Source organism: Dermochelys coriacea, chromosome 5 (genome assembly GCF_009764565.3).
Source record: "Dermochelys coriacea isolate rDerCor1 chromosome 5, rDerCor1.pri.v4, whole genome shotgun sequence".
Taxonomy (NCBI): domain Eukaryota; kingdom Metazoa; phylum Chordata; order Testudines; family Dermochelyidae; genus Dermochelys; species Dermochelys coriacea.
The window spans coordinates 103590623-103608269 of record NC_050072.1 but is presented as its reverse complement, the minus strand read 5'-3'; the positions used below and the strand labels follow the sequence as shown (position 1 = coordinate 103608269).

Below are 17647 nucleotides of genomic sequence, written 5' to 3'. Positions count from 1 at the left end.
AAAGTCTACTAAAAAGGATCCCTGTCTAGCTATACAAAGTGGTGCATTATCTTTGGGAGATTTTTTAGATGTGAAATCTTTAAAATTGTGCTTTTCATTTTAAATCTTTGAAAAGGATTTTTTCCCTGTTGTTGGCTGGTGGTTAAAACCATTTTTCATTGATTAGTTTTCACAAATGAATTTTGAAAACACAGAGGATGATATCCCACGATTCTTTAAATAATAATGTAAAAAAAGACCAGTGTGTGCATTGTTGTTGATCTCTGGCAGCAAATCAATAATCTTTCTATGTGAGTGCTATCCAGAAAAGTAATCCCAGTCTTTCCTCTTTCTTGGGAAACCTGTAATCCTGCAGTTGTAGCACTTTTTTAAAGCCCTCTTATATTTTTTTTCATAAACACTTACTCTATATTTCTTCTTTTGTTAGCCTCAATTGTTACTGCAAAATACACATATCTCATCCCCACATTCCTTTGCATGTATTTTAAATGTATAGTGCAGAAGTTACCTGCAGCAGCAAAAATATGTGACGTGCTATAGACTGATTTCAGAGTAGCAGCCGTGTTAGTCTGTATTCGCAAAAAGAAAAGAAGTACTTGTGGCACCTTAGAGACTATCAAATTTATTAGAGCATAAGCTTTCGTGAGCTACAGCTCACTTCATCGGATCTGTTTTTTCCACCAAATGCATCCGATGAAGTGAGCTGTAGCTAACGAAAGCTTATGCTCTAATAAATTTGTTAGTCTCTAAGGTGCCACAAGTACTCCTTTTCTTTTTGCTATAGACTGAGTTACTCATGTCTACACTACGAAATTAGGTTGATTTTATAGAAGTCGATTTTTAGAAATCGATTTTATACAGTCAATTGTGTATGTCCCCACTAAGCGCATTAAGTTGGTGGAATGTGTCCTCAATACGGTGGCTAGCATCGACTTATAGAGCGGTGCATTGTGGGTAGTTATCCCACAGTTCCCGCAGTCTCCGCTGCCCATTGGAATTCCGGGTTAAGCTCCCAATGCCTGATGGGGGAAAAACGTTGTTGTGGGTGGTTTTGGGTATATGTCGTCAGTCGCCCCACCTTCGTTCCCTCCGTGAAAGCAACGGCAGACAATCACTTCACACCTTCTTACCCATGCAGACCCCATATCAGAGCAAGCATGGAGCACTCTCAACTCACTGCTGCTGTTGGGAGCATTGTAAACACCTCACGCATTATACTGTAGTATGTGCAGAACCGGGCTAAGAGACGCCAGCATCAGGACGATTGTGATGAGGTCATGGACACAGACGTTCCTGAAAGCACGGGCTGTGGCAATTGGGACATCATGGTGGCAGTGGGGCTGGTTGATACAGTGGAACACCAATTCTGGGCCTGGCAAACAAGCACAGACTGGTGGGACCGCATAGTGTTGCAGGTATGGGATGATTCACAGTGGCTGCGAAACTTTTGCATGCGTAAGGCCACTTTCCTTGAACTTTGTGAGTTGCTTTCTCCTGCCCTGAAGCGCAGGACTACCAAGATGAGAGCTACCCTGACAGTTGAGAAGTGAGTGGCGATAGCCCTGTGGAAGCTTGCAATGCCTGACTGCTACTGGTCAGTTGGGAATCAATTTGGAGTGGGCAAGTCTACTGTGGGTACTGCTGTGATCCAAGTAGCCAATGCAATCACTGACGTTCTGCTATCAAGGGTAGTGACTCTAGGAAATGTGCAGGTCATACTGGATGGTTTTGCTGCAATGGGGTTCCATAACTGTGGTGGGGCAATAGATGGATTGCATATCTCTATCTTGGCACCAGACCACCTTGCCAACCAGTACGTAAACTGCAAGGGGTATTTCTCAATTGTGCTTCAAGCCCTGGTGGATCACAAGGGACATTTCACTGACATCAAAGTGGGATGGCCGGGAAGGTGCATGATGCTCGCATCTTTAGGAACTCCGGGCTGTTCGAGCAGTTGCAAGAAGGGACTTACTTCCCATCCCCATTACCATTGGAGATGTTGAAATGCCAATAGCCTACCCCTTGCTCCCATGGCTCATGAAGCTGTACACAGGCAGCATGGACAGTAGTAAGGAGTAGTTCAACTATAGGCTGAGCAAGTGCAGAATGGTGGTAGATTGTGCCTTTGGACGTTTAAAAGCTTGCTGGTGCTGTTTGCTGACTAGGTTAGACCTCAGCACAACCAACATTCCCATTGTTATTGCTGCTTGCTGTGTGCTCCATAATATCTGTGAGAGTAAGGGGGAGACATTTATGGTGGGGTGGGAGGTTGAGGCAAAACGCTTGGCAGCCAATTTTGAGCTGCCAGACACCAGGGCGATTAGAAGAGCACAGCTAAGCATGCTGCACATCAGAGAGGCTTTGAAAAACAGTTTCATGACTGGCCAGGCTACGGTGTGACAGTTGTGTGTGTTTCTCCATGCTGCAAACCCGCCTCCTGTGTTGATTTTAATTCCCTGTAAGCCAACCACCCTCCCCCCTTCGATCACAGCTGACAAAGGAAATAAAGTAACTATTGTTTTGAAACCATGCATTCTTTCTTTATTAATTCAAAAAAAGTGAGATAACTGACAAAGTAGCCCTGGTGGGGTGGGGTGAGGGAGGAGGGAAGAACAAGGCCACATTGCTTATTGTAGCCACACTACAAATCAAAACTGTTTGAATGACAGCCTTCTGTTGCTTGGGCCATTCTCTGGAGTGGAGTGGCTGGGTGCCCGGAGCTTCTCCCCTCCATGTTCTTGGGCATCTGTGTGAGGAGGATATGGAACTTAGGGAGGAGTGCAGGTGGTTATACAATGGATGCAGCAGGGGGGCTGTGCTCTTGTTGGCTTTCCTGCAGCTCCAACAGATGCTTCATCATGTCCGTTTGCTCCCCCATTAGCCTCAGTATTGCCTCCTGCCTCTGCTCTTCGTGCTCACTTAAGGCTTTCCTGGCCTCTGCCGCTGAAAGCCTCCATGCATTAAGTTGTGCCCTATCAATGTAGGAGGACTGCATGAGCTCGGAAAATATGTCATCGTGAGTGTGATTTTTTTCGCCTTCTAATCTGCGATAACCTCAGGGACAGAGATGATAGGGGGAGCATAGAAACATTTGCACCTGGGGAGAGATAAAAAGGGAGAGTAAAATTTAAGATGATATATTTCTGAGAACAAAAGGGAGACTCTTTCACAGTGAATCAAGCAATTCACAGCAGACAGCATATGTGCTTTAGGTACAAGGTCACATTTTGCCTTTTATATTGAGCGCCTGCCTGTATGGTGACACATCACACACAGCAGAGCAACAGAATTTGATTTCCAGGCAGCCATGGTAAGCCTTTTGGTATGCGGGATTGGCTTCTTATGCCTTCATAACATGTGGGAATGGTTTCAAACTGCAGTGCCATCCTGTCCCATAGCAAGCAATGCCGACTGGGTTTCACATTTAAAAGGAGGGGCTGCAGTTTTCAGGTGGATGTGCAGCGCACACCTCCACCCACCCCATCACATGGCTATTCTCTGGGATGATCCCTTTACTCCTACCATGTGACTATTCTTCGGGATGATCCCTTTTAGTCAAGCACAAACAATCCAGCATGAATGGGGTCCTTTTACTGTTCCCTTACAAAAATTCCCCTATTTCAACTAGATAACCATGAATGATATCACTGTCCTGAGGCTAACACAGAAAGATAAAGACCAAATGTTGCTTGAATGCGACCAAAACCCAGGACCATTTGCTGCCATGCTTTGTGCTGCAATGATTCCAGACTACTTGCTACTGGCTTGGTGTGGTAAAGTGTCCTACCGTGGAGGACGAAATAAGACAGCCCTCCCCAGAAACCTTCTGCAAAGGCTTTCAGAGTACCTGCAGGAGAGCTTCATGAAGATGTCTCTGGAGGATTCCCGCTCCGTCCCCAGACACGTTAACAGACTTTTCCAGTAGCTGTACTGGCCATGAATGCATCCCAATTCTTCAGGGCAAATCAAACATTAAACACTATTGCTTTTAAACCCTGTACTGTAGTTACAAATGTGCACTCACCAGAGCTGCCTTCTCTGGCTTCAGGGTCGGGGATCCTGCCTTGGGAGGGTATTGGCTCCAGGGTGATGAAAAGGTCCTGGCTGCCAGGGAAAACAGATTCACCTCTTGCCTGCTGCGCATTCTCTTCCTCCTCCTCATCCACAAAATCCTCCTCCCTGTTGCGTGAGACTCCCCCCTTGCAGTGGGGGAGGGGGGGGGAGAGGTAGGGTTCCCCCTTAGAATGCCATGCAGCTGATCATAGAAGCGGCATGTATGGGGCTCTGACCCGGAGTGACTGTTTGCCTCCTTTGTGTTTTGGTAGGCTTGCCTGAGCTCCTTAACTTTTATGCGGCACTGCTGTGTGTCGCTGTTGTAGCCTTTCTCCACCATGCCCTGTGCGATTTTGGCATATAAATTAGCATTTCTTCTTTTTGATCAGAGTTCAGCCTGCACAGATTCTTCTCCCCATACAGCAATCAGATTCGCAAAAAGAAAAGGAGTACTTGTGGCACCTTAGAGACTAACAAATTTATTAGAGCATAAGCTTTCGTGAGCTACAGCTCAGTAAATGCATCCGATGAAGTGAGCTGTAGCTCACGAAAGCTTATGCTCTAATAAATTTGTTAGTCTCTAAGGTGCCACAAGTACTCCTTTTCTTTTTGCGAATACAGACTAACACGGCTGCTACTCTGAAACCAGCAATCAGATTGAGTGTCTCCATCTCGGTCCATGCTGGAGCTCGTTTGTGATTCTGGGAGGACTGCATGGTCACCTGTGCTGCTGAGCTCGCCACACTGACCAAACAGGAAATGAAATTCAAAATTTCCCAGGGCTTTTCCTGTGTACCTGGCTAGTGCATTGGAGTTCAAAGTGTTGTCCAGAGCAGTCATATCGGAGCATTCTGGGATAGCTCCCAGAGGCCAATACGGTCAAATTGCATCCGTATTACCCCAAATTCGAGCCAGCAAGGTTGATTTTAGCGCTACTCCCCTCGCCGGGGAGGAGTACAGAAGTTGATTTTAAGAGCCCTTTAGGTCGACAGAATGGGGTTGGTTGTGTAGACTCATTCATTTTAAAATCGACCTAATGTGGCTAAATTCGACCTAACCTCATAGTATAGACCAGGGCTCAGTAAGGACTTCATACTTTATCCCATTACTGGTAGTATTTCTATAGTTTTTTCCTGTACAGACGCATCTTTTTAGTAATAAATTTGAGCTTGTATGTAAATGTAGAAGCAATACAGAGACAAACTAAACTGTAACTAATAAGAAACAAAAGGACTACTCAATGAAAGCAAATAGAACAAGCAGTAAAGCATACAAGGTTCACTATGAAATTTGCTATAATGTTAACATGAGCTATGGATCAGCCAAAAATTAGTAAATGGGTTCCATATAAGGTCCAAGTCATGCAGAAGATGTTTGACAGAAATCTCTTCTCTGTTAAATCAGAAGAACTCGGGTATCTTGGATTTAAAGATGCTTTCCTATGTGATGACTTTATGCAGGAGTATTCTGTGGTAATATTACTATGATTATAGCTCCTACTGTATTATTTGTGAGACTATAGCCTTCTTCCATTGTTGCCTAGAAAACACTATTTGTTGCTGGGTAGGCAACATGGATTGAGCGTGGTCATGTGAGTCAAGGAAGCCAAGCCTTGTAACCTCTCTGCACCTCGGCTTCCCATCTTCAATGGGAATATTACTTACCTACTTTGTAAAGAGCTTGAGATGTACAATTCAAAGGGGTTGTTGTTGTTATTTCTAACATGGCTCAAACCCTTCCATGAAGCCCATAAATACATCCAGGTAAATAACCCATCCCCTTATAGTAGCAGAAGTAAACATATATGTAAGGCCCTATCTTCTGAAGTTTTGCAGTCCTTTTCTCAGCTGAACCAAAGCCTTAGTTCAGGAAATGCCCAAGTTTTGGAAGTTCATAAACTGGATCTAGATCCAAATTTTGATTAGCTCAGGCTCATCTCCATTTGAAATCATTTAACACTTCAAGATCTTCATGAAAACTGATGTTGTCTATTTTATATTGGTTTAAGATCATTTATTTCAAAATACTTGAATATAAAGTGGACAAATTTCCAAGAGCTGTTAGAGCATCATATGCAACAGAAAACAATACTGAATAAAAGGACTTGGGACTGATCCTACACTGCTTCTGCCCAGCATTTCTTCTTTTAGGCAATGCCCTACCCCCCCCATCAACCAGTCCCTGTGCCCCTTAGAAGCACTGGAATTGACTGGTTACAGCCCTTCTAAAAAGGAAGGACTGTCATTTGTCAACTGACATCACATTGCCTCCCCACAATACAGTCCTGCAATTTAGCAGTGGCCCTGATGTCAGGTACCCCATCTAAGTATCTATATGACCCTCATCACTGGACTGTCAGACAGAACACATGTTCTGCCTGAGCTTCTCCCCTGGAAGTTAAGAGGAGTTTGCCTGGAAGAAGCTTCAGACTGGGTTTTCATTGTTGTTTATCAGGTGTAATTTATCCATCTAATTTGAGAAACTGGAACATGACGGAGTGTTTAGGACTGCACTCTATTCTTGTAGAAACCTGTATCAGTGCCCATTGTTAAAGCACTTTGGTGATTTAAATAATTTAAAACGATCTTTTGCTCTTATTTTTTGGGGGCTTCATACTTCAGTCTGTTTCATGATTTTCAGGTTTGCAGCTCCTGCTCCGTCTCCCCATCATATCAGCCCCAGGAGAATTCCAGTTCCCCCTCCCATGATGCAGAGACGGACACCCCAGACCCCCCATCTCCAGCAGACTATGGGAACACATCTAAAGACATACCAGCCAATAACAAACCCCTCTTTTCAACCAAACAGCATCCACATCCAAGGTAAGAAAGTCATCTTGAATTTAGAAGCTGTTTTCATGTCAATGTTTACTCATAAAACTTCCAAAAGGAGGAGAATGAAAGATTTTGAGAATTAGCGCTGGGATTTTCAAAGGAGTGTTAAGGGGTGAGGCACCCAGTTCCCTTTAAAAATCAATAAGAAGTAGGTATTTAACTGCCTTAAGCTCCTTTAAGATTCTCAGCCTACATTTTCTGCATTCATCCTAAGTGAGGGGCTATGGGTTTCTATGTGGATTTATTTTCAGAGCTGTAAATGAAGGATGGCTGAAAACAATTCTGTGTTGTGCATATCATTTTTATGCCCCTGATTGTCTCCCAACTGCACACCTAGCCTGTCACCAGGTTTTCAAGAAATCAGACATTTTTTCTCCTTTGCAGTTGTGGAGTGATGAAGGCCATCTTGCTCATTAACATACATGTTCTTTCAAGTTTGTGTTCTTATTTGCACTATGTTAACAGCTTCTTTCTCTCTCTTTGTTCAAACATAAGCCTTTGTAACCAAGAAGAAAATTAATAGAAGCTGAAAATAAATTTTTACTGATGTTGAGTCAGAATGGTAAATACCTTAACATGTTGAAAATATGTTGACATGGACTGCTCTATTTCCTCTAAGTAAAACATGCAATTTCTCATTTTTGCATGCACAAATTGGGAGCATGGTTTTTTTTTAAATGTCACACTAACTGTTCTGTGGTCTGTCATTGCTAGAGCTAATCAAATGATGTCGAACAGTATTTGCAAACATCTGTTCAGAACATCCATATAATTCACCCACTTTCATGCCCTTTGTCATTCATGAGCATTCAAGCTTTCTTCACCTGACTGTTTAGCAAATGGCCTGCATGTGCACATGAACAAAGACTTTTGTTTGAACAGGAGTACAGTATTTGCAATCTCCTGACCATTACTCTCCAAGAGCAGGGCCTTGTTGCTTGCCAAGAAGGTGGTCAGACTCTGGATTAGCCTGATCTACTCTGGAATCTCATTTCACAAACAGATTTCTTTTAACTGGAAATACTCTGTTCCAGCTTCATTCTGGGCTTTGAAAGCTGCACTGTGGCAGTTTCTAAGTGGAAATGAAGTTACTGATGCAACTGGGGCCTGGACAACTGATCTTTTTGAAGATAAGAACCAAGGTTTTAAACTAACAATAATGCAGTCTGGGAGCCAGTGCTCACTCTAGTGTTCATATCAGCCCATCCTGTTGAGGAGGTGGGCCACCATGTTCTGCATATAGTGCCTCTGCAATGCTTTCATATCTGGTGCCAGATACAAGAAGTTAGAGTAATCCAGTCTGGAGGAAATGAATGCCCGGATCATCGTGAGAGAGACAAGGTGGGTGAAGTAATATCTTTTATTGAATCAGCTTCTGAAATTGGTCCAATAATAGATATTACCTCACCCACCTTGTCTCTCTAATATCCTGGGACTGACACAGCTACAACAACACTGCATGGATCATCATCAACATTCTTATCAGGGAGGAAAAGGTGAGGAAGGAAATACCTTTTTATAGGCCATACATCGCCTTACACAATAGGGCCCAGCTACTCAATCAGGATCTCTTGGCATTATCATCACAATAGAAATAACAAAATCTTCCTAGCACGCTGCAGAAGGAACAAGGGGGCAATGGCTGCTACTTCTCCTTCTTCCTTTTTTTTTATTTTATTTGCAACTGATGGCACCTGATTGTCTGGGCTTGGTGATGACTCAGACAAACCCCAAGGCGTTTTACTGATTTGATGGACGGATGCCTTCAGTGAAAAGCAAAGACAAAGTCCAGTCTAGTTCTTTGAAGCATTTACCCTTTCTGACCAGCATCACCGTGATCTTATATGGGTTCAGTCTGAGCCGGCTTTCTGTTCACCCAGGAGCTAATCTCTTTTAGGCGTTGTGACATAATTGTAATAGTGCTGGTTACATCCGTGGAATATGAGGTATACAGATGGATGTCATCAGCTTATTGTTGGGTGTTCTTCATTAGCTAATAAGCTTGTCCATTTATGGCCTATCCAGTACAATATGTATTCATTGTTATAAGAGAAATGGACTAGTTATTCCACTAGATACCCAGGTATGCCAAAGCAGCTGTCATAAATTCATAGCATTTAAGGCCAGAAGGAATAAATAGATCGTTTAGTCTGACCTTCTGTATGTGACAGGTCTTTATGTTTCATCCAGTTATCCCTATATGCGGCCCAATAACATGCATCTTCCAGAGAGATCTGCAGTCTTGATTTGAAGATGTCAAGAGATGGAGAGTCTAGCACTTCTCTTGCAAGAAAAGGGACTCTCAGTGGACTTGGAATGTACAGATGGTTTTACTCCACTTTTCTAACTCGGGGTGGGCAAACTTTTTGGCTCGAGAGCCACATCTAGATATAGGAATTGTATGGTGGGCCATGAATGCTCACAAAATTGGGGTTGGGGTGTGGAAGGGGGTGAGGGCTCTGGAGTGAGGCTGGGGAAGAGGAGCTTGGGGTGTAAGAGGGGGCTATGAGCAGGGACCAAGGGGTTCGGAAGGTGGGAGGGGGATCAGGGCTGGGGCAGGGGATTGGGGCACTGGGGGATGAGGGCTCCAGCTGGGGGTGCGGGCTCTGGGGTGGGGCTGGGGATGAGGGGTTTGGGGTGCAGGAGGGTGCTCTAGGCTGGGATTGAGGGGTTTGGAGGGTGGGAGGGGGATCAGGGCTGGGGCAGGGGGTTGGGTGCTCAGGGGTCCAGGCTCCTGGCAGCGCTTACCAAAAGTGGCTCCTGGAAGCAGCGGCATGTCCCCGCTCTGGCTTCTACGTGCTCTGCTGCATGCTGCCCCATATGCAGGCACCACCCCTGCAGCTCCCGTTGGCTGGGGTTCCCGGCCAATGGGAGCTGTGGGGGCAGTGCTTGGGGTGGGGGCAGCATGCAGTGCAGAGCTCTCTGGCTACCCCTACATGTAGGAGCCAGAGCGGGGCCATGCCGCTGCTTCCAGGAGCTGCGTGGAGTGGCCCCCAACCCTGCACCCAGAGAGGGGCAAGTCCCAGACCCCCCTCCCTAGCTGGAGCTCGAAGGCCAGATTAAAATGGCTGGCAGGCCAGATCCGGCCCAGGGCCGTAGTTTGCCCACCCCTGTTCTAACTCCTCCAACCCCCAGGACTTTAGGAGCTTCCAGGGGCTAACAGGCTGTCACCACAATAACTGGCATTAGTGGATAATGGTCTCCAAGAGGCCCTGCTTTTGGCAAACTCCCAGCTCATCCTGGAATACCCTTTATGGCTTTAGGGGCCTGAAACCAGCTCAGCATTCTCCTGTGGTAGGGAAATCCTCAGCAGCTGCCTTATAGCATCAAATCCTCATTGCGCCTCTCCAGCAGCACAAAGAGCATTTAGGAGAGAGCAGAGACCTAGTCCATTACATGCATTGTTTATTAGAGATGGGCCTGAGCCAAAATCCCAGTTTTGAAACATCCAGCATATGGAGGAACTTTGGGTTTGTGAGTTTGAATCCAACTCAGGATCCACACTGTGCAGCTTTCTCTCTCTCTCAGTCTCATGAGCTGGACCAAACTCCCTGATCTAGACACCCCCAAGTTTTGGAGGCCAGGACATATTTCCAGATCTTTTTCAGACCCACCTCTGTTGTTTACTATATACTTTTGGCCTTGCTCAGTAAAGCGTGTGTGTTGAAAATTTTAATTTGTCAGTGGGTTTCATATAGGAATCAATAGCAACTCATATTTGAGACCGTGCTGAGCCTTGCACTTAAAGCAGGTATCAATGAGATGTGGGTGTGATTTCATCAGCTATATATTCAAGAGAAACTGTAACTTACAGTAACAATGTTACAAATGTAAATTGTTTTTATTTCACATATTAAGTCATTTTTTGTCACAATCTGTCTTTTAGTGTGGGGTGCTGTTAGCTGGGTGCTCCCTCTCACTTCAGCAAGAGTTATACATGGTTATATCACACTCCCTGCACTACACTGAAAGCTTTATCCTGTAAGTCTGATCTACTGGACTAAATTCTCCCTTTGGCATTTAAAAAAAAAATGTCAAGAGTTCACGGCTAAGTTTCCCTGTAGCAACACAAGGATTTCAATCTTCCTAAGTCACGTCATTATAATGTATTAGAAGAATACCATGGAGCTACTTCATCAGCCTGGGCTATTTGGTATATATCAGGTGGCTATGGGAAGCTCTGTTAGCTTCGGCCTTCTGCAGTTCATAACCTGCCTTTTCATGATTTAGATGGCGGTAACTATAGCCACTGAACTTTCAGCTCAATCTGCTACCAAACAATGGTGACATTTTTCTGTCTTAATATGTAGTCTTAAACTTGTCAGCTCAGTTTAAATTGCCTATACCAAGGAAGAAAGGACTTCATTGCCAACAAGCCTCTTGAACAAAACAAGTTGTAAATGGTTTCCTTTGCTGAAAACTTAAACATCTTACAAGCTCATGGAAATCTCAGAGTGCTAACACTTAAAAACGAAATGATGTGGCAGGTCCAAGATTGACTAGTCTTATATACTCTATCAACTACTTGCATTGTGGTACTGCTGTTTCTTGGAAGAACATTGCCAGCTGTTGAGATCTCATGCCCTCTTTCTGGGGATATCCAACATCAGAACACTACAGAGCTTTTCCTTAAAGAATATTGTTCGAGGGAGTAAATATTCCCTTTCCTTCCACAGGAAAGATAGTCGTATATGAAGACTTTCTCTTGTGAAATAAAAAATAGGTAGAATTGCTTGCTGTATGTGGGTTTGGAAGTGCCTACATGGTGTTTAGGCAATGTATTGAGCTGAGAAAGTGTATTTTTTTTCCCTTTTGTCACATCTTTTTTTAAGATTACTGTATACAGCAAAACTGTGCACATGAAGCATAATGCTTGTGAAGCAGAAATTATTTGTTTACTATTGATAGCACCGAGAGACCCCACAACTCGGTTAGGGCCCCATTGTACTAGGTGTTGTAAAGATAGTCCTGACACCGGAGAACCTGCAGTTATAGGCCCTGATCCTGTGGCTAGTTCTGGTCTGTGAATCCCTGTACCCATGGAACCCTCTTGAAGCCAATGGGGCTATTGTAGACAAAGGGTATGTCTACACAGCAACTAGACACCCACAGTCGGCCCACGCTAACCAATTTGGGTTCACAAGGCTTGGGTTGTGGGGCTGTTTAGACTTCCAGGCTCAGGCTGGACCCCAAGCTCTAGGACCCTGTGGGGTGGGAGGGTCACAGAGCTCGAGCTCTAGACTGAGCCTGGAAGTCTACACAGCAATGAAATAGCCCCATAGCCTGAGCCTGAGTCAGCTGTGGGTTTTTCTTTGCTGTGTAGTCATACCCACAAAGTTCCATTAGCACGGGGGCAGTTGCAGGACAGGGGTCTTAGTTTAAGACCAGACATAATAGATTAAAGAAACTAACAAATGAGGTGGGGGCAATGAGGGATAGGAGCTAGCCATAATGAAAAGCCATGTCTTTGTAGTAAAAGGATCTTGTTGTGCGTACAATACCAGTTAGCAAAAGTCCACTGGGGAGTAGAGCTGGCTAACGCTGTACAATGATATTTGCTGCTGCTATCATTTTGGTCATTTCTGCAGTAAGAACCTGGTTACACTTTAAGTCTGGACTATACTTGTTACCTATTTGTGGTTTATGGAGGTAACTAGAGCTGGCTGAATAATGAAAGGAGATGACGACTTGTGATTATAATTCAGTGGAGAAAATTGCCAACAGTGCAACAATGGGCTTGTCTACAGAGTGTGGCAGCGTGCAGCCGTAGTGTTTGAATTGTTTCATGCTAACATGTTGTGCATTAACTGATCTGTGTAGATCCTGCTGGGCATGCACTAAACATTCTCTCTTGCATGTCAGTGTAGTACTGTTTGAAATGGGACTAAATTAGTGCTCTAGGAAACTTTCAGTGCAAGCCAGCAGGTTCTATGTGGCCAGTTAGTATGTGACACATTGATGCACATTGGAATTCACACTCCACTGATGCATACTACCTCACCATATAGACAAGCCCAAATATTGCCTGCCATGAAGTTTACAGGCAACTACCAAAGTAACAATTATGCATTCTTTATTTATCTTGGGAACCATCAGATTTTTAAAGAAAATAAATTTAATTGCTACAAAAGTAATTTAAATGGTTAATTTAGTAAAGCAACCATCTTAAAACATCTGTCACAACTAGGAGTCCTTCTGGCAATACAGGATGTGACCCATTTCTCTTTTTTTAAATAGCATAAACATCACTAAATTGTCATTTCACTCTAGTCTGATAGCCTGCATGGTCTAATGGAAATAGTAGAAATATGCACCAAGAAACACCATTTTACAGCACCACAAGATGAGGTGCAGGTTTCCTTTGAGCATGAGGATTGATAGGTCAGATATAGAGTGAGAAAAGTGAAAAGTGTGAAAAGTGTTCACCCAGCACTCTCAAATCAACTCACACAGGAAAATGATAAAAGACAAAAACACCACAGCACCTGTGGGTGAACATGTTTCACAAAGCAATCACTATATCTGACATATACATTTCCCAGACCTGAAGAAGAGCTCAGTGTAGCTTGACAGATTGTCTCTCTCACCTACAGAAGTTGTTCCAATAAAAGATATTACTTCACCCACTGTGTCTCAGTTACAGTGATGTCCTTCAGAGAATGGGATCAGGATAGGCTTTGTGAGATTCTGCAGAGAGCTGATGAAATCTGCATTACAAAATAGGGTTTCTCACAGAGGGAACTCCACTGTCCTCTGAAACTTTCAGGAAAACAGTCCTCACTGTGCTTGTGTGCAGAGGGGAGATCAGATATCTCCATTTTCTACAGGGCATGCATATGTGTTTTCTTTTCACAGTGAAATATGGACCAAATCCGGGTCTCTGGAGTGTCTGTGATGAGGAGACATTGGCCTTCCAGGGCTCCTCTGGGCCCTGCAATCCCAGAGATCTCCACTTATCCTGAGGTCACAGGACCCCTCCCCGCACACCATCCCATCACTGCTTATTACAAGGCATGGGGTTAAATCCTAACTGCATTGAATTCAATGGGAGTTGCACCAGGGGTGCTGATGGAGTCAGCATTTCACCCTGGAACTTTAGACATGCTCAGTACATGGGAGGAGCTCAGCACCTCTCAGGGTCAGCCCCTCAGCTTGGTACAAGATAAGTTTTGTTAGAAGACCTGTTTAAAGTATACAGCTATTACTTCTATTCTATTGACAAGCATTTCATTTTTCTCAGGAAATAACATTATCATGCCAGAAAATAACTGCTTTTGTGTCCAGAAGTTATTACCTTTGACTACAACACTTAAAAGAAAGGAAAAACAATTGAAATAACCGTACGTGTGTGTGTGTGTATATATATATATATATACACAGATATATATATATATATCTTCAATCCTTATGTTGAACCGCTATGCCTGGAGGTATTAATGACACACTATGTTCTATAATTCCAATGTTTACAGTTTGGATTTGCCATGTCAAGTGGATGGGTAATGAATAGTATTGAATACATTTGAATAGAGGGAAGTAGTGGTTATTTAAAATAAAACACAAACTCAGAAACATCTGGTAATGAGGTTGATGTGTTAAACAAATAAAACAAAACAAAACGAGGCTGACTTGGCCTGAACCCACAACACCATCTGGGGCACAGTGCCACAGTATGAACCTTTGCTATAAACATTTGGAATGTTACAATGATTTGACAGGAATTGCATTTGCTTTTTATCTTATCATATGTATTTTATTACATTCTTGAGTGTCTATTGGGAGCAGTAAATCAGTTGTCTCTTCAGCTTTCCCTGGTATCGCCAAAGGTAATGCTTTGGGTCCATTATTAATCAGAGTTTACAGTACATGGTTCCTTTGTGTGCTGTGATAGGATATGAATTAGATGTTCATTTTTATGTAGATCAGACAGAGTTATTTTAACATGAGTCTTATTTGTTTCTGTGCTTGCTGTTTTATCAGCTTGTCTTGAGAACTTGGAGGAATGGCTAGAAATAAAAATAATCTATTAGTTGTTAGCTCCAGATTCCTACTTAAATTGCACTACTACTCTTATTCTGTTTAGTTATAAAAAAGGGCATAGTGGATTCTGTGCTTACTGTTCTTCAGTGACTTACACATTAACTTGCTCAGTATATAAAAAGATGTTTTTCATAACTGTCAGTCCTGCAAACTCCAGCTGGATTTGGAAAATCCAACTGGTTTCTTCCAGTCTGATGCCTCATCACCAGTATTCCTCACTAAACTGTGGTGTGTAATAATTTTGTTACAGTGCAAATAATAGAGTCTACAATCATAGACCTAAAGAGTGATTCTGCTACTGGAACTTCATTAAACCTGTCTCTTAGACATTCTGTTAAAGATGTTGCATCACAGCACAGAAACCACTACCACAGTTTAGCTCCCTTGTGGGCAGGTCTAGCTGTGAGGCCAAAAATGGTAAGGGTTTGAATTGCCTTCTTGTCTGAGGTATATTGCTACTGGACATACAATCTGCAAGGTTGTGTTCATCTCGCAATTTTTTTTTCTTACTAGTATTACATTTGCTAAAACAAACCAAAACGTTGCTGTCATTTTTCACTTTGCTCTTCTCCCACAATATATCTCCTATCTGTAATAACATGATTTTTCTTTTTTTTTTCACCTAAACCAGTTTGGACAAGTTCAATCCTGATGTATACCCAATTATTTCCATGGAGCTGGGTTGGGTCTAAAATAACTGAGTGTAAGCTGGTGACCTGAAGTGTTCATATAAATACATACATTTGAGTACCTGAAGATTTCATTAAGTCTTTTTTAACATTACAGTGTTTACTATCTACAGGCATTCCAAGATATTTTGAATGCTTCCAAATAGTGTGTGTGTACATTATTCCCTAATGTTCTGCTATTGTCGGTTTGATTCTCCATACTATAAGTTGGTATTCATAACCTGAATGTGCAATGGATACATATTCATTGAAGCAGTAGAATACAGCATTTTTCTCTCTTTCCAGCTTAAAAATGATTGATGAATTTGTTAATTAATTAAATGCTTTGTGTGCTTTCTCTATTTTTTTTTCTCCATTATGTCTGCACAAAACTGTTCTCTTTACATTGGGCCAAAAGATACAATGTTTACTCAGACAAAATTCTTTTGCCTCAGCAGTGAGTGAGGAAGGACAGGAGGACTTGGCTCATTGTGCTTACTTTGGGGCTCAGTTAGCGATTGCACCAGGCTATAATTTGCAATAGTCAATGTTATTGCCAGACTGTTCTGCATTAAGAAAGGGATGCTGTGAAAAGGCACACATAAAGAATGAGTTCAGAGCAATGAAAGAACATTTTCAGCATGTGTCTTACTGGGCCGTGCCAGCTGGCTCTGACTACTGTAGATTGAAATGATTGTGTTTCTGGTAACTGGTCTGACTCAACAGTAAACTTTCACAATGTGGCCCAATGCTGATTGAGACAGCAGTTGTTTTTAAGAGCACTTTTTAAGTTTGTCAATAGTAATGGTCTAAATTGAGTTTTGGAAAGTATTGTTTTTCCTTTTTTATTTTACTACAGTTTTTTTCTTAAATGTCAGCACTGAGCAGTGGGGAGATGTATTGTAAATAGCTAACATGCTTTGGAAGTTGACTCATTTCTGTTCCAATTAAACTTTTTAAATACAAAAGTATTTAAAACACTGAGCCCAGTCCTAAGGAGTTGCTAAGAACCCACAAGTCCTACTAAAGTCAGTGGGAGTTGGGAGTGTTCAGCCTCTCTTGGGATGGAGCCCACAGTATGTTAGCACTGCCTATGGCACACATTTGCTGTCTGCTTTAAGGGAAGGGTCAGATTTGTACATTGTTTTTCTGCTTCTTTCAGGGTGAGCCAGTGTCCCTTCCACTCTCAAAGAAAATAATCTGAGAGCAAAACTTTAAAGGTTTCAGAGTAGCAGCCGTGTTAGTCTGTATTCACAAAAAGAAAAGGAGTACTTGTGGCACCTTAGAAACTAACAAATTTATTTGAGCATAAGCTTTCGTGAGCTACAGCTCACTTCATCGGATGCATTTGGTGGAAAAAACAGAGGGGAGATTGATATACACACACAGAGAACATGAAACAATGGGTTTATCATACACACTGTAAGGAGAGTGATCACTTAAGATAAGCCATCACCAGCAGCAGGGGGGGTGAAGGAGGAAAACCTTTCATGGTGACAAACAAGGTAGGCTATTTCCAGCAGTAAACAAGAATATCTGAGAAACAGTGGGAGGTGGGGTGGGGGGGAGAAATAACATGGGGAAATAGGTTTACTTTGTGTAATGACTCATCCATTCCCAGTCTCTATTCAAGCCTAAGTTAATTGTATCCAGTTTGCAAATTAATTCCAATTCAGCAGTCTCTCGTTGGAGTCTGTTTTTGAAGCTTTTTTGTTGAAGGATAGCCACTCTTAGGTCTGTAATCGAGTGACCAGAGAGATTGAAGTTTTCTCCAACTGGTTTTTGAATGTTATAATTCTTGACGTCTGATTTGTGTCCATTTATTCTTTTGCATAGAGACTGTCCAGTTTGACCAATGTACATGGCAGAGGGGCATTGCTGGCACATATCACATTGGTAGATGCGCAGGTGAACGAGCCTCTGATAGTGTGGCTGATGTGATTAGGCCTTATGATGGTGTCCCCTGAATAGATATGTGGACAGAGTTGGCAATGGGCTTTGTTGCAAGGATAGGTTCCTGGGTTAGTGTTTCTGTTGTGTGGTGTGTGGTTG

General features: G+C 42.9%; 1 protein-coding gene across 2 annotated transcripts in view; it reads left to right on the top strand.

Annotated features, from left to right (window-relative positions):
- GLIS3 (GLIS family zinc finger 3) overlaps positions 1 to 17647 on the top strand; it is a 259987-nt gene that overhangs the window by 236601 nt on the left and 5739 nt on the right. For both annotated transcript variants that reach the window (XM_038401161.2, XM_038401160.2), the window contains one exon: positions 6694 to 6875. In XM_038401161.2, the coding sequence (XP_038257089.1) occupies positions 6694 to 6875 (182 nt within the window). The remainder of the gene's footprint in view (positions 1 to 6693; positions 6876 to 17647) is intronic.